The sequence below is a fragment of the Merops nubicus genome, unplaced genomic scaffold (genome assembly GCF_000691845.1).
Source record: "Merops nubicus isolate BGI_N331 unplaced genomic scaffold, ASM69184v1 scaffold9870, whole genome shotgun sequence".
Taxonomy (NCBI): Eukaryota; Metazoa; Chordata; class Aves; order Coraciiformes; family Meropidae; genus Merops; species Merops nubicus.
Genome location: NW_008580843.1, coordinates 1 through 27,376, shown reverse-complemented (window position 1 = coordinate 27,376; position 27,376 = coordinate 1). Strand labels below are relative to the sequence as shown.

Sequence of the window (27,376 nt, the reverse complement as noted above, 5' to 3'; positions counted from 1 at the left end):
CCCGCGCGTCCCCTTCGCTCCTCGCTGTCCACTTCCCGGGGGCGTGCAGGGACCCCCGTGCTGCTGCCGCTGGTCGGCAAACCGTTACGAACTGGGGGTTTCGTGCTGCGGGGGAACTGAAGCTATAGCAGCGCCGCGGCTGCAGGGTTGCTCAACTTCCCAAGTTTTTTGGCCTCTTGTCATTCCACGCATCTTCAGGTCAGGCGGGTAGACAAGAAGAACCGTGGCCGATGTTTTGAGTTGCTTAAGGTGGTTCTTAAGACAGTGTGTGGCGTATTTATAAACCAGGCTGTGTAGGAATATTTGGAAAATGTTTGTCTGAGAAAGAAGCTTCTTCAAACTTGCCAAGGGAGTGGATCGAGTGACATTTTACAAGTTATTAAAGTAGCATACAGCAGCTAAAATGAACATGTAGCTGTCAATCATCTGCAGAATTATGAAGTGGTTAATATTTAAGTAGGACTTGCTTTCCTAGTGCTTAATCTCAGGCCTTTGGCTTTCAAGTTCATCTTTAACTTGGGAGCTTTGGGAGAGAAGACTAAACGGTCCTGTCAGTGATTTAAGATTTAGATATTTAGTTCCCAGGAAGAGCCTGTTGGCCAAGACACCAGGGTAGCTCACAAAATTCTCCAAGACTAACTGAGTATACAGGCATCCCCAAGTGGAAACTGACAGTGAGCTTGGATTACATAAACATCAGTTCTCCATTTCAATGAATTAATGGGTTTCCTTCTCAGAATTCAAGATTTCTCACAATCTTGGCAAATTTCTAGCAATGGGAATCCAGGGGCTCTATTTTTTTCTTTTTTTTTTTTTCTTTTTTTCTTTTTCCTAAGGCTTTAACTAGTTGTTTATTAACTTGTCTGGTAAAAACACTCCTCTGTACTTTGATACAAGAGCTTGAGGTTTCCACGGAAGGAACCACCAAACAATAACTTTGAAGAAAGTTGTTTTTGTGTTTGAGGAAGATGCACACTGTGCAAAGCTTAGAATTCTGCAGGGAGGGTGAACTTCTTTGCATATTCTGCTAGACTGCACGTTTCCAGGGAGTGGTTTGTCCAGAGAAAGACAAACAGAGAAATCTAGTATTTGGCAGTAACAGGGGTTATAATTTCTGATTCTGCCCCGTGAAGAGGACTTATGCGTGAGAAAAGCATTAACTGACTTACCAGAACTCTTGTATTTCTTATTTAATATTCTTAAGATCACTGGATAATAGAGTCTAAGTGAGCATGTGTTTGAATTGCAAGGAGGTGGTATGAGCTTTTGTCATTTTTCTTCTTTCCTGTCTATGTAAATATGGTGAAAATGGAGATGTTATTTTTTCTAGGAGTTTTTGCCAGCTGCTTTATGATGGTGTCATTGTAAATGGATAATCCGTGAAGCATCTCTTACAAATGTGCTTGGTATTGATTTTTCTTTAGCTGTCTTTTTGTTGGAGTAGGCCCTGTGGGCAGAGGACAGTCTTTAGTCTCCATGTGCAAGGCTAGATGTAAAGCAAAAGTTTGCAGAAGGGAAGATCCTGAGTTGTGTGACTTTAAAAACAGTTAGTGGAACCGTGCTTTTAACAAATGTTTTCCACCACTGTATTACAACTCTGTTAGTTCAAGAATTCTGAAAATTAAGGTAAGCTGTTGCTAACTAACAAGAAAAACCTAAGTTAATTAACAGTGAAATAACAGCTGATTTTTAATAGGATTTTCAGTGGGAAAAAGTGCCATTATATGTGTGAAATTAATTGAATACAACCCAGAAAACAGTCCTTCCCAAGCAGGTGTGTTTTCTCTGGCCATAGCTGCAGAATTCAGCTGCCTCCAGGTGCAGGGGGCATTCTGCAGACAGCTTGGAGGGAAAAAGGATTTCTTTTTCCTTTTCCTTCTGGTTGTTTGAGACCTTTACCCCTACCCTCCTCCCCAGCTGTGTGCAGGCTTTTATGATTTTTCTAGAAAAGTGTCTTAAGTCCTAAATTAGATTTCTTTAGCCCTCTTTTGCCTAGAGCATTACCTGCCCTGACACATATCAATATGATTGTTTGTTTTATAATACTGATGTTGAATCTTTGTTTTTAACTTTCAGGTTGCAGCAGCCAGCGGTCACACTGTAGTTTTAGTAGATCAGTCAGATGAGATCCTTAAAAAGTCTACAAAAGGAATTGAAGAGAGTTTGAAGAGAGTGACAAAGAAGAAGTTTGCAGATAAGCCCGAGGTTGACATCTTCTTTATTCCTCTAGGAAAATATAAGAAAATAAAACCTACCATACTGAAGTTCTGGTAGTGTTTATGCATTATAGAGCATGTTAATATACTGGCTTAAAAAGCAAACTTTTCCTGGCATGCTGAAGAACTTGGATTTTCTTTTTTTTGATTCAGGGAGATTGAAAGATGTCTTAACCTTATTTTCTTTCTTTCAGTCTTGAGATAAAGATTTAAAACCACTTGCTGACTTTTTGAAATAGATGAGAAATGGTGTGAAATTATTCATCCCAACTTAATAGTAAGCTACCTTTGAGCACTTACCTGGGAATGCAATAATTCTGCCCAAAAGAGAATAGTAACAAAATTGTCTTAATACCTTAGTAAGGAGTTCAGTTGGGGTTTTTCTGGTTGCTTTTTTTCCCCCAAGACTTGGGCACAGGATGACTGTGAAGGAAATGAGACTGCAAGTTGTGCAAGTTTAACTACCTTGGAGTAGCACAAATTAGATATATAAAATACTTTGCATTTATGTTACTGAGTAAAGCTTAACTTAGATATTAAGGCTTAACAAGTCACTGTGGATCAGTTGATGCCTCTAAATTTATATCCTAAGGGTTATTTGTTGCTATGCTTGTTTCTTAGAATTCCATAGCAGATTCAGTTCTTCTTTTGATACATATTTACATATATAATATATACTTGTATTGACAATTACCAGCATGAATGATGCATCAAACAAAAGAAATTAAAAAAGGCTTGTTTGCATGAGGGAATACAGAAGAAAAAAAAATACAGCAATACCAGGATAGCCAGAGCATACATACATAATTATGGAGAGTCTTTTAACCCAAAAGAAAATTTTCCATATGATGCTTTTACATTATATTCTCGCATGCAGGACTGGTTTTACTTGTACTGCATTGCATTTCCCCATGCTTCAAAGTCTTGCAGTTCTGTTTCATTTCTGTCCTTACAACTGTGTTAGTGATTGGCAGATTTACTAGTCAGAAAATAGAATATTTTCTCTCTGTATTTGCACTATAAACTATGAGCATAGGCCATTTTGTTTCCTGAAGTATTCATGAACTAGCACGTACCTGTTCCTAGGAGTGAAACCAGATAATCACTGAATGAAAACAAGGCAAAGGTTTGAAACTGGAACAATTCCCCTTTATGGAGGGCGAGTCCAGATTTGTCTCAGAAATTACTGATTGACCAACCAGTTTTTCGCTCACGCTCTTATGCTGAGGGTTGGACAGGACAGCAGCAAATAGTCTTCCTAAAAGAATAAAGTCAAACATCTCCTATTTGCTTCAAAGCAGATTTGATTGGCTAGAAAAATTTTGTCGTGAAAACATCATATCTGTATGTACTTAGAACCTCCCCACTGACTTGGAAATGTGGTGGACTACCTGAATTTTGAGGGGCTCAAAACAGCTTCAGAGCACACGGGGGGTTTTAATGTAAAAATAAATTAAATCACTGGCAATAGACAATGCAATTTCTTGGAAATGTTTCAGGCTGGTGCCGCGTTCATTGAGAAGACCTTAAAGAACCTCACAACAAGCACAGATGCAGTAGCAGTGGTGCACAGCACGGATCTGGTGATAGAAGCCATTGTGGAGAACATGGAAATTAAAAATGAACTCTTCAAGAGGCTGGACAAATTTGCTCCAGAGTATGTGTATTTTTCCTATTACATTTTGAAACTTAGACCTTTGTATCTTCTGTTTTTATTCTTGCACTGTTAATTCTGCATTTTCTAAGCTGCTTTTTTTTAAAAAAAAAAAGAGTTTTTCTTCCTTAGATTAACTTCAGACTGTCATGTGATATGGAATAATTGTTCCACATGCATATTTCAAGTGTTGCAAAAACTTTCAGGTGTATTCACCAGATTTATTTACTTGTTGCACTGCTTCATTTGATTTGCTTCTGCGTATGTTTTGTCATAAAGTTTGTCCATCTACTCAGCGAGTTCAAACCTAAATCCAAATGCAAATGCACAACAGTGGAATAAGCTTGTCCTGGTACACATGGCCTGTGGTTAATGTATGTGCTTCAATGCTTAAATAGGGAATTGGGGTGATAAAATACTTGGGTTTAGTGTGCCTGGCATGAAGAAGTTTTAAGAATTCCTAGCCTCTTAGCCATAAGTCACAGTCAGCTCAGCAGTGGCTTAAGTGAAGTAAGTTTACTTTGTATTACAAGAGTTTGGAAATAGCTCCTTGTTGGTTATTGTGCATGAGGTGAATGTGTAAAGAATTTCTTAGTGTTCACTCGCTCAGTTACTTACAGTCCCTGGAACTTCCTTTCAACTATATTTCATAATTCTTGGAAGTTACTGTTGAATTGGATCCAAACCCAAAAATGGTGTTAAGCTGAGCATGCAGTCTCAGAAGCTTAATCCTTATAATAGATGATTCAGGATCACAAGACCTTGACTGCTTGCAGGTTGAGGTTTTATCTAGTACAGCGAGATCGGGGGGTATTGGCTAAGAGGTATCTTGACTAATTAAAGAACTAGGCAAGCTGCAGCTTGAATATGATGTCAAGGGAGAAAAGATCATAGAATCATAGAGTATCGGGTTGGAAGGGCCCTTAAGGATCATCTGCTCCAACCTGTCTTGGCAAAAGCACAGTCTAGACAAGACGTTATTGTTAGCTGAGTTTAGCCTAGGGAGATTTTCAGGCTGTCCCGTATGGTTGGCAGTCAAAATCACCTGGTGCTTCTGAAAGCAGCAGGTGGCAAAGGGCTGTGCACTGAGCACAGAGCAACTTTGTATCACCCTCAGACAGACAGACAGACAGAAGTGAGTAGCTGCCTTCGGCAGTTATAGGGTACCTTGTCATGATTAGATTGTGCTTATTTTATGAAAACAGACCATTGGTTCCCTGCGTCTTCATCCATATCCGTGAAGAAAGCTAACGAGCAAATCAGAATGTACTAAATGGGAAACTGTCTAGAACCAGTCAGCAAGGAAAAGCAGGCACAGGAACTTGGAGCCTCGTTGAATAATGTCTGTATGTGCAACGCCAGAGGATATTTTTCATAAGACTGAGCTGTTCATAAGCGTATCTGCTTCGAAGCATCAAATTTTACATTACGGAGTGTTAAAGATAGTGGGAGTTCAGATGTGCTTCTTCCTGTGGCAAGAGGCACGACTTTGCAGGGTTGGGAGAAACTACATTAGCCAAGAAGCCTTCCTTTTTAAGAGGAGAATTGGAAATAGCAAACATACAGATGTCTTACATGTAGGGTAAGGAAAGGGGAAGGGAATGGTGAAGAATACGGGTTGCAGTGTAGAAAGTCTAGATGGAGAGAAAGAAAAGCTAGTAAAATAGTGAAGCTTAGTAGCCAGGTGTTTAACGTAGTAGCTATTGGCTACAAAGGACAATTTGTAATTACGTGAGGAGTGCAGAGTTGCAGATTGTACAAAGTCAGAAAGGTCCAGTGAGTGGTGGGGTTTTTTTTGTGCACCAGAAGGAAGCAGTGGGCTTTACTCATCCCATGTGACACTGAGGTGGGATGGAAGGCTCTCCTTGTCACTGCAGCCGTCCTGCAGCCTTTTCTAAGATTCAGAATTTCAAAATTTTGAAAACTGTTATATGGACTTGTGGTTAACCAGTAACAAAGGCAAGATTTGTTTAAAGGTAGCTTTGAGTCCTGGGAGGAGCTTTGCTTCTGCAGGGCCGTGGGTGATGATGGCACAGTGAAGTGTGTGCTGTGGACAGAGATGGTGGAAGACCAGGCTTCTGGGGAGCGAGGACTTGCCTTAATGCCAGCCTCAGGCCTTACCACAGGGGTAGCTGATTGAAACATAAGGCCTGGTGTGTTACAGTTGCTCAGGCATTGGGAACTCAGGGTATTCCTCATCTGGGTAACTGCTCAGGTGAGATGGTGAGTGCTGGTTCTTGGATTCCATCAGTCTGAGAGCATACTAGTTTACCTTCTTGGAGCTTTCCCAAATTGCTTGAGTACGTTGTGTTCCTCTCAGTGTTATACTCGTCCTCCTAATATGGTAATTGTTACTCTGTCACATGGATATCATCTTCAGAGCAGGCAATAAAGTGTTGCTGCCCACTCTTCAGTTCTGATTTCCTTTGCTTGAATTGAGTCAGTCCCACATTTCCATTTTGAAGAGGTCATGGCAGGGTTTTTGTAGAGTAGCTACATGTTCTTTGTGGCTTTCAGGTTTTAAAATATTGCAGGACATTTCCACATAGAATCATAATGAACATGACACAAGGGTTTTTGGGTATCCACTTGAAGAGCTCTTGCCTGCTTGCTTTCTGTTTATTTCTAGGTGGTGGGAATGCCCATCAACATCTCTTGGCCTAGGTTTTATCTTTAGCTGTGGAAGCTCAGCTAGAAGCTGGCCGGTGGCCTGCAGTACTTCACCATGTTAGCACCAGTGTGTTACAGGCAGGTTAGCAAAGCAGTGCCAGGGCTGTACTGCAAGAGCCAGCTTTATGGAAGTGGTGTGTTCCTCCTGCCTTGGACTCTGGTTTCAATGTCTCGCCCTGACCCACGAGATGGCACCAGGAGTGAGCACTGGTGCTTGGAAAAGCATCACTAGGGCTCCACTGGTGCTGTTGCTTTCAAAAGCCTTCCAACTCTGCTGTCACCTGGAGCCTGGAGTATGTACTTCTAAGTCACAGAGCTTGTAAATGCTGTTTTAAACTTTCAAATTTAAGTCAATGTGTTGGTCAGAGCAGAAAGTGTAAATGAAGTGCCCCTGTATGCAATACAAATTTAATGCTTTTTTCCCCAAGGCTTTCTGTTGTGTGAGGCTACAGTAGTCACCTGCAGAAGTGATGCTGAGATAAAATCTCTCACTTCAAGTGAACACCGATATAAACCTAGCAATGATTACCTCTCACAAATCAATGTCCTTAATTTTTGCATGAATGTTTAAATTCTTTTTGTACGGTGGCAAATTTTCAGTGAAGATAACTGTTTTGGATGCATTTACCTTGCGAGGTCAAAACTATGAAATGCAGAATACTCCTTTTAGTACCTCACTTCAGAACAATATAAGGCTCACTTGATGGTGAGGAAATAACCAAAGAATATTTTTAAGAAGTGTAAGCATGAAGTTTTATTTCCTTCTCCATGGCAAACTCAAAACCTGAGAAAACATAATAAGCAATGGTAATCAGCATGTTTTTTTTTTTAACCTCAAATATCTTCTGTTAATGGCACTGTAAGATAATCCCCATTACTTGGACATAACTCTTCTGAAAGCTCTGTTGTTAGCACCAATTATATCTTAGTGAAATGTAGGTAAAAGACCAATATAGATTAATATTTGATGAGTCCAACAGGATAAGTTTTTGAAAGGTCAGTAGGATACAGCCCAGAATGGAAGATAGGGTGTTATCCCTAATTTAGTTTCTCATTTTTGTGGCTTGAAGAAAAAGCCATTTCTGTTATTTTTTTTGTGTGATATCTGTATCGCAGGGCTGTTGAGATTCTCAGATATTTCTGAAAAAAAAAAACCCATCCAACCATTATAAAATGCAATTAGTAGATCTGTTTTATGTCTGGAGGACTTAATATATGTCTTAAAATTATTGTGATTTTATGTATCCTTTGCAGTGTCCTACACATGGCAATTTTTATCTTCTTTGTGTTTTTCTTTTTCCTATCACCTCCTTGCTCTGGAGGTAGGTTTGCTCATCATGTCTACCACTGATCATTATTTAAAAAAAATACATTCTCAATCTTTCTGAAGGCCCCAAAGTGCATTTCTGACAGGGCAAATTATTTGATTTCCATAGATTGTAAATGATTAACCATAAAAAATACCATTATGTTTCCAGGAGTACTGAAGGAATTACCTGTCTTAGATTTGGGGAGTTCACAAGAATTTTCTACTTGCTGAGTCTTTTTTTCCCATCACCTAATATTCAGCAATATTCAGCATACCTGGGAGTCAGGAACTCACACAGCCCTTCCATAGTTATTTCATCTTTACTGTACTTGGGCCTCAGCAAAAGGACCATGACAGTCTGCAGGGATATTTCTGAGGGTTCTGTGTTAGCCAGTGGATGTCTGTTTAACGTGCCCGTGTCCTGCTGTCAGGCAGACAGCTGTCATTGGTGCCATCCACGTTTCTCTTTTCCAGGCGTACGATATTTGCAAGCAACACTTCATCCCTGCAGATTACACAGTTGGCCAACTCAACCACCAGGCAGGACCGATTTGGTGGCCTTCATTTCTTCAATCCTGTGCCTATGATGAAGCTTGTGGAGGTCAGTGTCTTACAACATCACCGTAATAACCACTGCAGCACAGCAGTCCAGTTCTCACTGCTGAGAGTTCCGTAGGGTCTAAGAGCAGATCTCAGCTTGCAGCTCTTCTGTTATGGAATAAGATACCTCTGTTGATGAGAAGGGGGTGCAGTCTCTGTTGAGGGGCAGGTTGAAGAGGTGGAGGTAATTCCTTCAGTCTCAAGGTTCCAAAGTTCTCCACTGACCTGCCAACAGAGGTGCCATTTATGGTGATCGTTTCAGGCTCGCAGGCAAACCCGTCAATAAGAACTACTGACAGCTTAGGCAAAATCATCTGGTGACTGACAGAGGAACTTGGTTGTTACCAGGGTAGAAATCAATCGAAAATGACTGTGAGATGAAATCTTACTGCCTTGTGACTTTTGAAACTAAGTCAGTCACGTTTGTTTCAATTTTCAGATGATTTATCTAGAAGTACTACAATATTTCCCAGCCTTTAAGGAAGCATAAAAAGAAGTTTTTACATAAATCTTCAGATATCTTTTCTAAACATACTCTCTTTGGCCACATCATGCAGTTTCTAGTAATTCTGCAATGCAGAGCAGAATAAGAAATAATCTGCTAGAAAAGTTTATCTGAGCCTCCAAAGCAAAGATCACACTGCAAAAAAAATGACAGGTCCCTCTACTCCCTTTTCTCACCTTGCTCCATTACGGCTGACCTTGGTCAGCTAGAATTTACACACTCTTGCAAAAATGAAAATAAACTTTACTTTTTGGCCACTCTGCTCCAAAGTTTCATGCACTTGGTGCCCTTAAATGCTGTAAATCTTTTTCCTCTGTCCCATGAGCAATTAATTCTAGTATTGCTTTGGTGACAACCACTTCAAATATGTTGTGCCTGCCTGTCCCAAGGGTCACTTTATTATATTTTTTGCTGGTTTCCTGTGAAAATACATATTATGCAGTTGTTTGTGTCTTTGAATGTATTATTCTCTTCCTCCCACTTTTGAAATTGTTTCAAACTTTTGGCTGAAATTAACACGTTTGATTCAGTGTGGTTGTCTGATGGGGGCTTGGACACTTGCAAATTCTTTCTCCCTAACTTCAGGATTTATTTTTTTTACTTTAATATTGCATTCTGTATATTGTGAGTAAATACTCTGGGAGAATGTTATAAGAAGGAGAGGAAAAAATTTTCTAAGTGTTGTCAGAAATAACTGAAATCTTTAGCATAATTCTTTAGGCTCTGTGTTAAGAACTACTTGTTGGCAGTAATATATTTCCATAGGTGAAATGTTCTATGCCTTGTCTCAAGCTTAAAACATAAGAGTCTTTAGAAATCTAAACTGAGCCTTTGTAAGATTCAAAAATTAAGAAGGTACATATAAAACAAAATCAAACCAAACAAAACCCAGCAAAACACAGCAATCCTTGTCTGATTGCTGCAGTCAATCTTTATAATTTGTGGTTTTTTTTCACATGAATTATGATTGTCCTACCCCATCCAGTTGATGAGCAGTATTTGAAGAAATTCAAAACACAGCAGCTGGGCTTTTAGTGACTTCAGCTTAAAAGGCACTAATGTTAGTTTAAAAATACACTTTTAAAGCTTTGCTTTTGTTTCAAATCTACTGCTGTAAATCAGGATTGGCAGTGACAAACACTGTAAACAACGTTTTCTGTGTAAACCAGATATTTCAATTTGAAATAATCAGGGGAAAATCAAGAGCATCACCAAAACTCTGGAAGATGTTACTGAAATTGGCACTCAGCTGTCACAAAGGCTTCCTGGGTCACAAGTCTGCAGTGCCTTTGAGTCTTATCTGCTCTTTTCATAGATTGTTGATCTTGTGCTCAGGAGCACATGGTTTCGAAGGAATTTCTTTACATAGTGATCCTAAATGCTACTGCTAATGTTTCAAAATTCTGAAGTGTGTATTAAAAACTCATTCTTGAAACTGTTACAGTCCTATGTAAGTACCTCAAATAATTTTATATAGTATCAAAGTACAATAACACTAATTTTTTTCTGGTGAGGAACAAGTCTTTTCCTCAGTCCTAACAGCGTTTGGTTTTGTGCTGGCCTTGCATCAGTTGTTAGGATGGGGTGAAATCTCTGTGTTCTCTTAATGGTGTGAACAAGGAGCTCAGCCTTACTGTTTGTAGAATCATAGAATTGTTTTGGTTGGGAAAAGACCTTTAATCAGACCTTTAACCTTCATCAAGTGCAGCCATTAACCTAACACTAACAAGTCTGCCACTAAACCCCTGAGCACCACATCAATGCATCTTTTAAATACCTCCAGGGATGGTGACTCCACCACTTCCCTGGGCAGCCTGTTCCAGTGCTTTACAACCTTTTCAGTGAAGAAGTTTTTCCTAATATCCAACCTAAGCCTCCCCTGCTGCAACTTGAGGCCACTTCCTCTTCTACTATCATTTGCTACTTGGGAGAACAGACTGGCACGCACCTCTCTACAGTCTCTTTTCAGGTAGTTGTAGAGAGCAATAAGGTCTCCTCTGAGCCTCCTTTCCTTCAGAGTAAACAACCCCAGTTCCCTCAGCTGCTCCTCATAAGACTTGTTCTCTAGGCTCTTCACCAGCTTTGTTGCCCTTCTTTGGATGTGTTCCAGAACCTCAGTCTCTCTCTTGTAGTGAGGGGCCCAAAACTGAACACAGCATTGGGGGTGCGGCCTCACCAGTGTTGAGTACAGGGGCATAATCACTTCCCTAGTCCTGCTGGCCACACCAGTTCTGTTACAAGCCAGGGTGCTGTTGGTCTTCTTCACCTCTTGACCAACACACAGAGGTCCTTTTCTGCCAAACAGCTTTCCAGCCACTCATCCTCAAGCCTGTAATGTTGCATGGGGTTGTGATCCAAGTGCAGGACTCAGCACTTGGATGTGTTGAACCTCATCCCATTGGCCTTGGCCCATCAATCCAGTCTGTCTAGATCTCTGCAGAACCTTCCTACCCTCAAGCTTATCTGTGCTTCCACCCATCTTCATATCATCTGCAAGCTTGCTGAGGGTGCCCTCAATCCCTTCATCCAGATCTTTAATAAAATTACTAAACAGAACAGGCCCCGGTACCAAGCCCTGGGGATCACCACTTGTGACATGCTGCCAGCTGGGTTTAGCGCCATTCACTACCACTCTCTGGGCCTGGCGCCCCAGCCAGGTTTGTACCCGGCAGAGGGCACAGCTACCCCCAGGGCATGAGCAGCCAGTTTCTCTAGGAGAATGCTGTGGGAAGCAGTGTCAATTTCTGGAATAGTGTTCTGGATTACAGTTTAGTCATCGGTGTACTGGGAAATGAGAGAGATTCTGCTCATAAACGTGGTTGTGCTCTCCCATCTTCCCTCTGCCCAGGTCATCAAGACTCCAATGACTAGCCAAAAGACTTTTGAATCACTTATGGATTTCGGTAAAGCAGTAGGAAAGAGTCCTGTCAGTTGTAAGGTGAGTGCATTTTGGTTATAGAGCGTTCAGAAAGTCTGTTCTTGAAAACTGTTACTTTTAACGTGGCAGATTTTAGCAGATGCAAGAGTACTTCAAGAATTTCCAGGCTGCTTTTTGTCCAGTTTCTTTTCCATATTAAAAGCGTTTTGACAAAACATCCACATTTACCACAAATTCCTCAAAGCAGAGTGACTCTCGACATCTTGTCTAGAGCAGCAAAACCCAGAGGTATCAGGGTTTACAGATTTTTTTCTTCTCCAGTCCTGCAGAAGTCTGGAGTGGAGAGCTTAAGCAGCTTGGATAAATTCTCCATGCTGTGTGCTTACTGCAAGTTTTCCCTATGCTTGCAGTAACTAGACCAATATTAATCTTCATTTTTTCACAGCTTTGGTTTTATTCTCCAGAAGAACACCCAAATTCCTAAACACACTTTTTCCAAATCTGTTAAGTTGTGGTCTGGGTAGCTTGATGCAAGCTATCGCCTTGAGTTTCATAGCCCCCCAGAGACATTTGGTCACAAAAAGAAGGGCCTGCAATCTGGTAGTTACCAGTAATTCAGTGTCTGGATGCTGGCCTCTAATTCTGGCCATACTGCTAAATTGCTCTGTGACCTTAGATGACTTTTTCTCCCATTTCTGTCACAGTTTTGCAGTATGTAATGTGCAGAATATATGATCAATCACTGTAGCAAATTACCTTGGGTAGAGGGTAATGCAGTCTCCATGTCTGAACCTTTTTTTTTTCTTTTTTTTCTGTTTTCATTTTGTTTGTAGAAGAAAAGTTGCTTAGAATTCTCTGGGTTAAATATTGAGGTAAAATTGATTGAACAGTAAACATCTGAAGCAGTGCTAGTACATGAAATAATACTATATTGCAAAGCTCTTTCTCTATTCTTTGTATATTTGATTTTGATTAAAGCTTGTGTAAAAGAAGTTCTCCATCAGTTTATCTTCTGACAGCATATAGTTTATCTTTTCGTTGATAGCATCAGTGTTGGCTACTGAAGTGATCCTAACTTTCAAAGCCATGGTTTACCAGTGAGCAGTGGAGGAGAGCTACACTATTTAGCTAAGAGTGTTTTTAGTAGTGAAGATACAAAGAAAATGGTTAGAAAAGAACTGGTCTTGTTGTATCCTTCAGGAAATTGTATCAGGATTTTGCTAAAGAAAAGGTATTTGCCAACTGTTAAACATTTGCCAACATTAAGCTGTTTTAAGATTGTATTGGGCTTGTAGTTTCTTCTTTTCAGTCATGATGAACGTTTGTTTACGTGTCATTCCTTGTTTGTGGACTTCTTCTTTTGTCTTTTAATCCTGAGCAGATAAATCAGATTAAAAATACAGTTTACAGAGAACCAGACATGGATAATTCAATAATTGTCCTCATCCACGTGTTTAATTTGTCGTGCAGCATCTGAGGTAGCAGTGGTAAAGGATGTTTGTTTAGAATCCCTTTTTCCATTTCACAGGACACTCCGGGGTTTATTGTAAACCGTCTCTTGGTGCCCTACATGATGGAAGCCGTGCGACTGTTTGAGAGAGGTACTTGCTGGGATATTGACCTCAGGGAAGGTTCACAACACTGCTAAATGTCATGTCCCTTCAGAAAAGCCTTGGGATTCCCTCAAAACTTTCAGACCTTAAAGGCTGGAAGCTGAGAGTGGACATCAAATATGAGCCAGTATGTGCAGCTGGAAAAACCTGGCCTTCACTTTGAAATGTCAGCGTCTGCAGAGTTGGAAGGTGCTAGTTACTTGTGTGGAAAATGTTTCTGGTTTGGAGATGACAAGGTCAGTGTAGTGCCACTGAAAAAAATACCCTGCGTCAACTAATCGGGAACCTCCCAAGAACCTCCATCCCAAGAGATGTTGATGAAAGTAGCTGAAAATCCCATAGTGGGACCATTAGCAAGGTTCTCCTGAGTTTGCTTATATTTGGTATGTGAAATAAAACACCCAGTGTAACACTCACCAGTGAGTGTCACATCAGTGTCACACTATGGTACTGGCATACGAGTGATTTGGGCTCAACCATTGCCCCGTAAAACCTTCTTTTCATCTTCTATGTCCTTTTTTAGACATAGGCTCTTTAGGAACTCCTTCCTTACTGCTGGTGTCTTTTATATTAATATTGAAGGTAGGTGGAAGTAATGATGAATCCCCAAAGAACCACTAAATTTTTCAAAGCATTGATATTGTTTTGAAAGGGCAACAAGCCAATAATATAGTGGATAAAGAGGAAATTGCAGAGTATAATTGCTTTTGTTTCAAGTGCACTGCTTGGAGCATTGTGCTACTGAGAATGTCATTTGAAACATTTTGGTTTGGAAATCACTGGTTTTTTAGAGATGAAAGCACTCCATTATAAGGATTCCACCAAATGTGCTTTAAATATTAAGAATCTCTTTTAGAGCACATGGAAGAGATGGTTTGATCTCCAGAAGAAAAAAAAATATAAACCAACACTACTTGTTTATCCATCAACAGATGTACCTAATTACATCTCAAAGGGAGAAAAGAGCAGATTTAGTGACTTGAAAAGCAAAAGCGTGGATGTGAGGGGGCATTATTCTCTTAGAAAAAGTCACAATTTTAAATGTAGTGTATGGATGTTCCAGTGTGTGTGAAAGAGGTGCTTCTGTTAAGTGACATGTATCATTATGCATATTTCAGGAAGCAATAGAACTTTTAATTAAATGTAGAAGAAAACAGTCACTGAGATTGTATGTTAAAATTGACTATTTTCTGCCTAAGCAAAACAATATTTCGATTTAATATTTATTCTGTTTGTATTTTGCTCAACAGTATGATCTTTCCAAACTTGTTAAAGTTCATTTATGAATTTTTAACTCTAATGAAATCTATTAAAAAAGCTGGTTAATGTTTTGAAAAGCCTGATGGCTGTCTTCTAATTCATATTTTCCATTGAATCAGGTTAAATTTTTATCACATCCTTTGCATTAATTCTCAGAGTAGACACTTGAGGCAGATTGTCATCTGTATTAGTATGAAATTGGGTCTTTCCTGGCAAACCAAAGCACTGAAATGCCATTTTATTGGGTCAGTCCTTGAGTCTTTCTTTATACAAAATCTCCTTGTGTTAAACATGCACTTTTTCATAGGCAAAATACCTTTAGTATGTTAACAATCGTTTAAACAGGGGACATACTGTAATTATTAGTGTATGGTCATGTGTTCTGCCCTATTTTTGGTGTCAGCAGTCAGTCAAGTTTCAGTGTAAGTCTGCTTTATACTTGGAGACAAGAATAAACTAGAGGTACAACCCCTGTTTGCCCTTTCACTATTTTTAATTGTATTGTAACACACCCTGTAAACTGTCAGGTGGCCAAGTCCCAGATTTGACAAAGTGGGACAAATCTACTGATGAAAGAAGTATGCACATCTGCATCAACTTCAAATGAGTTAAAGATTTATGTGTGTTTGAATTTGGGGAACTGAATTTATGTTACAATTAAGGAAGTCAAATTATCCCAGTTTCTCAGAAATAAAATGTGGTTAAAAAAAAGATTGTCAGTTTTAAAGGGTAAAAGGAGATACATAAAATTATTACTTCATACAGAACTTCCACTGAAGTCATTGCCTTTATGAGAGATTTTGAAAATTTATTTCTAAGGTTCTCTGATCTTAAGAGTATAAATTGCATGGGCTGTGTCTGCCAAGGTTTTGGACGTCCTAAGTGCCTGGATGCATCAAGTGTGGAGGTTACTTAATAATTACCTCTGGGGTTTGTTTAACTTCATCCTTTTTATAGGATGTGCACTGCCTTTTATCAGCATATGTATTAGAAATAAGCAGTAGAGGTCCATCTGCTTTCATGACAGTGTGAAATATGTGTTCCAGCAAAAGAATGAGGTGAACATTAACTGTGATAATGTGGCAGTGCAGGATTTGTATTTTTATAGGCATACACTGAAGTAGAAGTTACAAATTTCTGATATTTAAAGATTGTTTTTTTAAAAGTGGTTTTGGAATTCAGAAATTTAACTGCAGAGTCTCTTCAGGTCATTCCTATTTGCCATCTGATGGATATCCTCCAGTGAAGGATGCTGCTGCTCCCCTCCTCATCCCTGCCTTGTCCATCAGCTGCATATCACTTGCCTCCTGGCTGTTGCAGAGCGAGGGTCACTCTGTCCTGTGCATCACTCAAAAGCTGCTGCTGATCTCATGAAGCTGAAATTGAGATCTTTCCTTTTTTACACTATTCAGCTGCTTCTAAAAGAAGCTCTGGATTCTTCCTGGTGACCAGTTGTTTCTCTAGTCTTTCTGATAGGTTGAGCAGAGTAGCTGTGGCTCCAGTCAACAGTGTAGTGATCTACATTGAAATGCAAGAGGAAGCTAGAATGGAAAACAGGCCTGAAGGGCTTTTTTTCTTTTTTTTTCTTTTTTTTTTTTTTTTCTTGAGAGAGATTCAGCTTTATACTTCAGCATGTGTATGCTGACTCCAGTTTTTGTGGTTCTGAAACGTGCAGAGATTTCTGTGAAGAGCTGCACCAGGGTGAAATAACACTCTGTTAATTATTTATAAGTGGTGCCAAGTAGATGTGGAATCTTCTCTGTTCTTCAAACTGTCAATCTTTTTTCTAGGAGATGCATCAAAGGAAGATATTGATGTTGCTATGAAGCTTGGGGCTGGCTATCCCATGGGTCCATTTGAACTGCTGGACTATGTTGGGTTGGATACCAGTAAATACATTATAGATGGTACTGCATGCTTATTTTCTTTATTTTCCCCTTTTTTTTCTAAATTGTAGATTAATTTTCTAATGAAAATCTGACTCTTAATTAGTTTAAACAGTGTTTATGGCATAGACTTTTAGCTGTTGAGGAGAAAGGAGTGAGAATTCAGCTTGCAGTGTTATAAGAGTACAGCATTTGACCTGTATGTCTGTACCCTGTGTACGTGAGGACAGAATAGTGGTGGGGTTTTATGATTCCATCAAGTTCCAGTGGAAAATAACAACAATATTAGTGGACCTTCGTATAACTAAAAAGAATCAGTGGGAAGAGAGGTGTGTCCTGGAGGTAAGAAATTCTGATGAAAAGCCAACCAATGTTGAGACTCACTATCCTTTTCTCAGCCATGTTTTCATTCTCAGTTAATAGGAGAACGCAGTAAATACCTTAAAAGTTGCAGGTATGCCATCTTCCTTTCACTTCAGTTGACAAGTGGATGAATGTCAATACAGTAACAAAAAAAGGCATAATGGGTGATGGTGGTTGTATTATTCTGAATAAGCAGCTTAAATATTCTGAGGCAGAATGTCACTTCCAAAATGACATCTCCAGTGAAACCTCTTTTGCTTTTAGCCAGTACTGTGGCTGTAGCGTTACATTGTTCTCACCATGTCTTTCACAGATAGAAATTCAGCTTGGAATTTCTGTCCACTTGAATTTCCTTTCAGCATAGCCTCTGTTTTACTTCCTTGTCCTTAAGTGTATTTTAAAACTTCATCTTATTTTTTTTTTTTAAGTATTAAAAATCCTCAGTCATGGAGACTATAAGGTGTTCAGAGTAGACTGTGCCTAAGAACTGATTGCTAGATTTGCTCATAATTATCAGTGCTGATGTGTGCTTTATGAAGAGGTATTGAAGGGTCTCAGAGAGTCTGGAAAAAGTTCCAAACCTCCTTCAGTTTTCTGAACTCTTAATATTTTTCTAAGAACATGCAGATCTCTATTATCTTTGCATATAAACAGAACTGTTACTGATTAATCTGCTTCTTTTCTTCCACCAGGATGGCATTCATTAGAGCCCAACAATCCCCTTTTTGCACCCAGCCCACTCCTGAATAAACTGGTAGAAGAAAAGAAGCTGGGCAAGAAGACTGGAGAAGGATTTTACAAATACAAATGAACTCCAGACATCAAGAGGTGTCAAACTGTCTGTGTATGCTATTCAGCATTGCCATTATTACAGGTGAATTATGTTTAAACCTTCCCAAGGATGGCACAAGCTGCATTTAGAACATAACCCACCTCTGAACTGAGTGATTGCACTAGTTAGCTGTTTCTCTGGTGGAAGCTCGATTTGGTAGATTATTTTTTTTCTTACAATTCTGAAAAGCTTTATATGTACAGTGCCTTCATGCAAATGCTGATACTTCAGGTGGAGGACAGAATGACAAGTGAATTTATGTGTATGAAGCATTATTATATTAATGGTAAAAAAAAATATTAAAAATAACCATACTTTCCTAAAAATAAAATTTTCAACAATTCTGTGTTGAATGTCATGCCTTGGCAGTTGATGTGCTTGGTCCACTGGGTGGCAGTCTCCTTTCACTCTGGCAAATCTAGCAAGGGAAAGGCAGTGAGCTGTTCTGTTAGAATTCCTCTTAAGTGCTGTGCTAATCTGTAGCTGTCAGTTACAGTGCCTCTAACAATACTTCTTTCAATGTCGTATTGTTTAAAAAAACCTAAAATAATCCTGCAGTGGCAGGTTGTCTGTCACCTGGACAGAAGATTCCCAATACAGCATTTAGAAGCAGAGCTCGGGATCCATGTTGGGATTTTCTGGCATTTTCAATTACTGTTTGAGGGCCTCCTTTTGGTAGGTGTTGTAGAAACATAGTGAAGAGGTAGTTTCTATTCTGAAGGGCCTAATACGTAGGTTTGATTTTTATTAAATAAGCTAGGAAGCTGGTGAAAGCTTCCATATGCTTTCTAGAGTCCTGTAAATTTGCTTTATTTACTGGCTAGTCATCCTAAGTGTAATTTTTACACACCACACTACTACTATAGTTGAATACTTTGGGGGATTGGAATTGGAGTCTGTGCTGTGTAAACAGATAGGTGTGACTGCCTGTGTGAGGCACCTTCTGGTTTGCAACTTTACTTACTTGGGGCTTATATGTATCTTAAAATTAAAGATATTATGAATTACTATTTAACTCTAAGATGCTCTTCCTCCCTCCCTCAACATCTAATTCTGATTGCATAGAAAGAAACTGTGACTGGCAGTAATTTTCTTGCACACCATCACAAAAAAAATCTCTGAGTAGAGAATAAAAATTTTTGGTTTATTGGATTTTGGTTCCTAATTAAAGATCTTCTGATTTTGAGTTATTTGTCTTGAAAGAAGAGAGTTAAAGAAATGGTACTGTAGACAGTCTACAGTACCATATTTCCTTTACTGATATTTTGTGTAATTGGATTGGATTTCCTGAAACACAGTCCACTTCTTGCATCTGAAGTCTGCTTCACTTGAAGGTTCTTGGTGCCTGTAATTAGTGCTAGTGACTTTTAAGTGCTGCAGGCTGAAGTTACCTTCAGAGCTACTGTTTTCAGGAGTAATTAAAAATGGGAACGTGTATTACTTTTGTGTCTTAAAAATGCTATTTGTTTTAAAAAAAAATACCTAGGCAAAGTTAACAATGCTGCTCTCTTTACTTGGAAGATACTTGTCTTTAATCTGGAAACACGTTTGTAGCGAGGCATAGGTTATTTAATATTGAATGTCTAAAATATTTTTCACTATTAAATGTGATATTTTAGAAAAACAAACCTTCTCTGAAACAGTATTTTCCTTTCAGGAGCTCTAACAGATACAGTATGTATATATGTAATACATACGAGAAACCTGAAAGAGGCATTTGTGAGTTTGGTTTGCTATTTCAGAGGAGACTTCTTTTTCTCAGTCCATGTGGAGGTACTTTACTGGTGGGTGGGGATGGTTTATTTTGTTAGCATGTAGAGTGCTGTGCCAGGATGAGCAGAGATGAGGTAAAGGGCCAAAACTTCTGAAAACTTCCCTTAAATCTAGATCAGAATGCATAGTGGTAATGGAATGACCAAGGCAGTTGTATCAAGGTGAGCTTTTTGTTTTGCTCCTCAGTGAGGAGGCATGGAGGAGATAGAAATCCTTTCATCAGGTCAAGATCATGATGAAATTGGTGAGAAGTAGGGTATTAAATATGTACAAGAATGTACATATTTACATTCTTATACATATATTTACATTACATTGTACATACATGTACAAATTAAATGTACAAGAAGTTCTGCAGCTTTGGCAATGTAAAGATGTTTAGTAGGCTAAAAGAATGAGTATTGAAATACAGGAATTGTCTTCACCTTTCCCTCAATACAAATTCTTTCCCAGCCCTTGCTATGCCTGTGACTTGATGTGGAGGTACACGAGCCACTTTCCACTGCATGTAGCGTTGGCGAGCGAAGGGGTGTCCCCTGCTAGTCAGTACCTTAGGCTAGGGTGTGATGTGGTGCATCAGACCTGCTCTTGCTGGTCAGCTCTTCCTGGATTTATGTTAACAGGGGAAGAGAGATTGTACAAAAAAATGAGAGATAGAAGAGAAAGGAGGAAGGGTGTTTGACTTTCCTCACTGCTTACTTTTAAGACGTCTCGATTTTGTTATCCTTTTTGTCAGCAGGCCTTGCAGATTTAGAGAATTTGCCCCGCTTTGGTCAAAGCTTTGAGATGTGTGCTTGGCACAGCTTGAGGGCAGCTTGACAGCCAACAGCTGAGTTGTCAGACATGAGCCCCGCTACTGCAGCTGGGAAGATGGCTCCAGATTCAGCATCTGGGTCATTTCAGCTGCCAAACATGCTCCATCTATGGTCATCCTAGCTGCTGATGCAGCTGGGGAGAAAACAGGAGCACAGCAAACTTTACGGAGGGAGCTGAAAGCAGAATCTTAATTTCACTGGAGGAGGATGGTCTGCATGAGTGGCTTATGGAGTATAAAGTGTAAAAGGCAGCAATAAAGTCTGACCTGAAGAGGAGTGAAACATGTAGAAGTTAAAATTTGGCTTTGCTCTAACAAAAGAAACATTCTCCATTAGTGGCACTGAACACAATAATACTTGTATGTGGGTCTGTAGTAACAGCTGCCTGTTTGCTCAGTGCAGATGTCCTGAAGTTCTAAATCTTCATCTGTGTTTGAAAAAGTCATTGAGCTTTTCCAGTATATTTCTGTAGGAGATGAATTTTCTTAGAAGGTAGAAATGTCAGCATGCAGTACGGACTTGAATCTGGAATGGGAAGTAGAGTTTGTTTCTTCCACTTTCCTTCATTGTGGGGAGTTGCAGAACCTTCCTGGGTAGGAATTTAGTTGGGAAAACAGCATTGGCAAAGAATTTAATGTATGTTAATTGGCTCTTGATGAAGTATGGCCCCTGGAAATGAGTAGCTGCCTTGAAGTGAATAGCCCAGCTCTGTCCAGATGGGAGCTTTGTGATCCTATGCCTTATTTTACGTAGTACAAAGAAGGGTTGACTGAGCAACTGCATAAAACAACTTGAAAAAGTTGTTTTGTTTTTTGTTTTCCCTTTCATAGACAAGTTGGGTTTTTTCCCCCAAACCATCTGACCCAAGGGTTTTGAAGTGGCAATGCAAATGCCCTTCAAAATAAATTTTTATAAATAGCGGGCTATTGCCAAGAGAGGAGTTAACTCCAGCATCTAGCATAGGCTTTTCAGAGCCATGAGACCCAGTACTACCAGCCCAGTGCTCCAGCAGTGCATCAGGCCTCTGAAAAGCAAGGCAGTGGCTTCAAAATGAGATTCAGCATTTTGTTTTGGTTTTGTTAATGCCGTATTTGTTGGTGGTTCTTCTCCACATGGTTATTCTTTGCATAAGGCTCTTATCACACATTCAGGTATGTGAAACTTTAGAGGTTTGCCAGTCAATCTCCATTAACTATAAATGAGTGAAAGTTTATCAGGCTGGAGAAGAAAAAAACCCAAGAAAGTTGGTGTCTAAAACTAAGTGTAGCAAGATGTGGTTGTCTGGTTAAATCTGTACTTAATAGAAAAAGAAGGATATTTGAAAAAGATGTGTTTCCAGTTTGCCTGCCCAAGTGGTTGTCTTGGTGTGAGAAGATCTTGTGTGTTCCTGACTTTGTGCCAGGCTTTGGTCAGTAAAGCCTGCAAATGTGTTAGGTGTAAGCTAACTCAATTTGACATGTTCTTCTGGTCAGAAAGGTGGGTGTTAGAGGATTTTGGTGCTAGCAAACAGTCTCTGTTGTGTTACTTTGTACTTTAACTGCAGTGCAGTGCTGAGGTCTGAGATCCCTGAGGACGCTGTCGTTTGGACGTGTGCAGCGTAGTAGCATAAAGGTGTTGGGATCTTAAGGGGAAAAAAAAAGAAAAAGAATGTGATCAGCCATGAGGAAGTGTGTGCTGTTTCTGCTACTGCCTTGGGAAAGCACTTTGGACTGTTTTATTTAATGAAAAATTCTTCTTGCGGAGAGATCGGAGAACTTGAGTGAAGCTGCAGACGCTTGCTATTCTCTAGTGAATTCTTTGTGTAAGCATCCACTCCATAGCATCATAAGGTACAAAATGTTTTCCACCTCCTGGAGTATTACTCTTCAGGCCTGTGTCCATTTTCATAGGTATATAGCTGCTGGTTATTGCAAATGTTCTCACACTAATAATTTCCATTAAGCTATCAACATGTAATTGCCACAGTTTAATGCATGCTTGTTATTCTTGCACCTAGAGAAAGACACTTTACAGTACCAAGTGACTTTAAAGATGTAGGCAAAACAGAAGCAGCTTTTGTATTTTGTAGTGACCACTTTTCCCTAAAAATTGACAGTTTTGGAGTTAATTTTTTCAAGAGGCACCATACTCTTCTTGCAGCTGTAGCTGTGGTGCTACATTCTTACTTTTCTAACTAGTACCACGGCAGTGACCTACTATTCCCTACAGTTTGCAAACACGTGAGCAGTTATAAAACTGGCCTGAATGATGCCTGTTTCCCTGTGCTTTTTAGGAGAGCTGATACAAGGAGTAAAAGCAGATGCTTTTAATGATTCTTTCAAGAGCTAGATCTTTTAGTGTCCTGTGCTCCTCCAGTAGCTTTTCCTGTTGTTCACAGCCGGAGGGAAGTGCTTCTGCTGAATTCTGTTAGAGAAGGGTTAAGTAGAGCCACAATCTGGTAACTGTAAAGATGATTTGTAGAATGATGTGTCTTGAATTTTATGATCGTCTTGAAAGTTCATGTTAAAACTGAAATCCCTTTTTATGTACCATTTGCTATCCAGTATACTTTTCCAATTATAAATGCAGTGCTATGAAGACTCTTAAATTAAATGTATATGGTCACAGAACAGTATGTAGTGAGGTCTGGAGTTGTTACTGATACTGTATTAATCAGATTTAGGTTTGTATCCCCATAGAGAAGCTTTGCACTTGTTCAGTTCACATTTCCCTTTTATTCTCTCGGAGGTTTTCTATTTGGTTTTCTATAAATTGCAAATAACCTGCAGCGATACATTCTTTGCAGAGAAACTAGCACCATAAAACTCTAATGCTGGCTGCATGTTTTGGTTGCTTCTGGGGTAGGAATAATACAAAACGCCAAACCTAGTTATTAAAGGGGTCGTTTCTTCTGTCATGTGGTGGCATGAGGCATCACAATGAGGCAGGAGGCCAAATTTTGTTTCCAGCCTTGGGTCAGATTCTCTAAGTTGGCCAGGGCACAGGAGGATATTTTAACACAAGGCTTTTGCTTGGCGGGCACTAAGGAACTTGTCGCTTACTTTGGCTGCTTCATGGTGCCAGATAAGAGGATTTTTTCCTAGCCTGTTGTTCACTGCTGCTTTGCTTGGTGCATCTCTGTCCTGCCTGGTAACAGCTTCTTCTATTCTCGTCCTGTTTTTTCTGCCAGCAACCACTTCTAGGGTGGTTTTCTGTAAATGGACAAACCCTTACAGTATTCCCTAGTTAAAGAATGCAAAATTTTTGTCATTAGTAACCTAAACTCCCCATTTGGAGTCTTGGTTTCAGCAACAAAAATCTTGTGGATTCGCCACTTTGACCAGCAAGAGGCTTTCTGATGAGCTGTGGGAAGAAGTGTATGCATGGCGGTAGGTCTGTAGTAAACAGCTGGAATTTGCATGTGGTGAATTAGCACCAAATAAAATCCCCTTTTTTTGCTCAGTTATCCTTGCATACTCAAATGGATCTATTCAACATTTGTGCAATAGAAATTGGTAAAACCACACATTTGCAATGAGTGGGTTTTGAGTGTGCTGGGATTTGTCTGCTCTGCTGGGGGCAGGGCCTGTGTAGGTAAGGAATGGTCTATAATCTGGTGAAGGGGTCACTCTGTTCCCCAACTCCCCCTCAGCGTGCAGCCAGGCCCTGAGCTGCCCTGAAGCACCACGGCCATTGGAAGCCCTTGCTTCAACTCTGACTCTTCAACTACTTTATGTTACCTTTGAGAGCTGCTGTTTTGAGTCCTACAAAGCTGCAAGCATAGACAGGTGTAAGATACACTGCACTTATATTTCACAGGCTTTTCAGTTGTTGGTTTTCTTGTAAAAGGTAAAATGTTTCTGACAATGGCTTGAAGTTCTTATTTCTCTGAGGACAACAGGAGGGTTAGTGGGTTCCTTACAGCTGATGTTGCAGTTCTTTCTTCTTGGCAGTTTAGAGGGAGATTTCTAAAAGCCTTTTTCAGTTGGAAGTCTAGTGATGTTTTCCAGAGTGTCTAAGTAGGTGAGGCACCTAGCTTCCAATGATTTCTCTTCAGCACTGAAATGCCTCTCAGAACGTGCCGAAGTATTTATGAAAGAGCCTGGTTTGGGGAGTCCTTTTTTTTAAATTTAAATCTTGAACTTAATTTTCAAAAGAATGTGGAATATTAGAAGAGAACTGGCATGGATTTTAATGACACGTTCTCCCATCCCTCTTCAGTTCTTGAGACAATGAGAAAGAAAACAGGTATTTTCAGCCTTCTCCTCCTCTGTCTGTTCATCTACCTCCTTGAACAGAATCAGCTGCAGGAACAAGACTATGCTCTTGCTACTAATAAGTAATTTCAGACAGTAGTAATTTGTCAGAAAAAATACTGCCTCCCAATTTCTTCACCCTCCTGCTTCCCTTTCTTTTGAGCCAAGGGGTTATCACAACTGCTTATTGATTGATTTCTGGATGGTATCATGACGTGAATGTCAGTGAGTGAGCAGTAAAAGTTGGGCACCCAAACAGTGTTTTAAGTGCCTAAAAAAAAAACCCCTTGTGTGAGTCCTTTGAGCAAGGAGGCTACAGGGAAATACTTCATTGAGATACTTCATACAGAGCTGATTTGAATGAGGCTGTGGATTCTAGAACACAGGGTGCTTTTAGGAAAAAGGCAGTGTCTGTGAAGAGTGAGATCTATGATAGGCATATAAATAACTTACTTTAGAGTAGGAGACAGAAGATACTTGGAGAATTAAATTTATTCAGTACTAGAGAGATGAGGTTTTTAAAGTGGTCAATTTTTCTTTTAAGAAGGAGAGAGCATATGGGGGTGAAGATGCTGTTAATTTCACATAAGTTGTTTTCCTGATACCACATTTTTTATTCCTTTAAACAAAAGCATTAATTGAAACTGAGGAAGAAGTCTTTCTCTTTCTTAGAAACTTGGCATTTTATTTTTGGCTAAGACTGAAAGCTATTGTTGCCTAAGTTGACAGTAAACTGGCAAATCTATGAACTGAAGCCAGTATTGTTACTTGGGTCTAAATTTGTAAGGACATTTGGTTTTCTTAGGATAAAAGTTGAGCATATAGTTTACCTCAAGGGCAGAGTTATACTCCAAAGATTATTTGCACCAGCTTACAAAACATTGTTTAGCTTATTGACACATGACATTTAAAGTGGCATGCTGATGGAAGGGAAGAATGGCAAATGATGAATGTGTCAGATGATCATACAATAGACAGAATCTTCACCCACAGGCTCACTGCTTTTTGGCAGAGCTTTTCTATAGCGCAGCTAACATTACAAGGAGGAAAGTTTACAATGAGGACTGTGATTTGGAAAAAACACTTTTACTGTGTGTTTAGAGAATGAATGGTTTCAGTGACGGGTAAGACTGGGTTTAGCTATGTGGCAAATGATGAATGTGTCAGATGATCATACAATAGACAGAATCTTCACCCACAGGCTCACTGCTTTTTGGCAGAGCTTTTCTATAGCGCAGCTAACATTACAAGGAGGAAAGTTTACAATGAGGACTGTGATTTGGAAAAAACACTTCTACTGTGTGTTTAGAGAATGGGTAAGACTGGGCTTAGCTATGCCTGGTATCAGTTTGACTTAGAATTCATTTTAATTCACATTATGAGAATAGTGCAAACCCACAGGCACCTAACTCAACTTACAATTAATTTACAATGAAACTGAGAATTAAAATTAAAAAAAATCCTTTTAAGTAATTAAATCAGTGCAAACAAAAGCAGTGCCCATACAGCAGGTTATCCTGATTTAAGTGTAGCAGTTTGCCAAGGATTGCTTGCCTACAAAGCTTGCTTTCTTTTACCTAGTATTCCATGTAAATTTTTCATTGCTGACAGGGATGGAGAGCCACTGTCTCTGCCTTCTGTGTGGAAGGAAGTTCCTTTGGAGAACATGCTGGATATGCTGAGGAATAGAGAAGTTACAAAATTTGATATTTGACATGGCATCTGGAAGTCCACTGTATGTTAAAGGATTTTCGATACGTTTGAGTAGAACTGATTTCAAGATGTGAATTAGCAAGTACATCCTTCAACCCCAAGTAGCGTATGATCTGAAGAACTTTGCAGGCTTTCCTGTCCTGTTTAGGACAGGAAATTTCTATAAATTAGGTAATTTCTATAAATTACCTAATTTAACTAAGTTTTGGTGATATTATCTGAAAAAAATCTTGTAAAGGGACAGGTGAGAAAGTGATGTCTAGTCTTCAGTGTTCAGTAATCACAGTAGTGGTGGGTAGTTAAAACTGATGTTAACACCTTTCCATTTAATCTTTTCTGTGAGCTGTTACTTCTGCTTAGTTACAACCCGTGGCCTAAGTGTAAGTCTCTCCATGCTTCCATGGGATCATGGAAAGGTAATACTATATTAGTGCACAGCAGAAAATAGTTCAGGTGAAGTACTTAAATCCACACCCATCAACTTGGAAATCTGTTCTCATACTATTCCCTAACTTGTCACCTCTGGAAGTGAGGTAACTCCCAGACAAAATGGCCAGGAGTTAAATTAGTGAAACAGCTGTTGGAGTAAGGTGGCCTAAAAAATTCTTCAAATTTTGCTTGATAAATACAGTGTATTCCATGTTTGTATGCTTGTGTGGTAGCAGTTATAATAACTATGCCCATCCATAGTGTAGTTGTGTGCATCTCATTTAAGACATCCCTTAATTCTTCTGCCAGTGGTTTACACTAGTTACAGTCATAGCTGATCCTCACAACATACTTGTGAGCTAAGGAATGCATTTGGGGAACAGATATAGAGGGAAATTCTTCTTTAAATTGACTTGAAAATATTATTTTCCCCAATTCTTTCTTCAAATGGTATTTATTTCCAAACTGGACTGATTGAAGATACATTATAGGTGTTAGGCCTGTGCTACGTCTGGCACCTATAAGTCCATCTTTTATGTTCATGGAAAATCCAGTAGCAGGTCACTGGAAAGGGGAGACTGTTTCCCAGTGGGTGGGAAGTCCCATCTGCCCATGAGGACAGGGA

At 39.5% G+C, this 27,376-nt stretch overlaps 1 protein-coding gene across 1 annotated transcript; it reads left to right on the top strand.

Annotated features, from left to right (window-relative positions):
* Positions 1 to 2,076: 2,076 nt before the first annotated feature.
* Positions 2,077 to 18,132, top strand: HADH (hydroxyacyl-CoA dehydrogenase; the record flags this gene model as incomplete). The annotated part of the gene is made up of 7 exons (XM_008942680.1): positions 2,077 to 2,205; positions 3,716 to 3,873; positions 8,324 to 8,450; positions 11,803 to 11,892; positions 13,361 to 13,433; positions 16,496 to 16,612; positions 17,647 to 18,132. Coding segments are annotated over 7 exons (813 nt in total), but the record flags the coding sequence as incomplete, so codon positions are not given.
* Between the last annotated feature and the right edge of the window lie 9,244 nt (positions 18,133 to 27,376).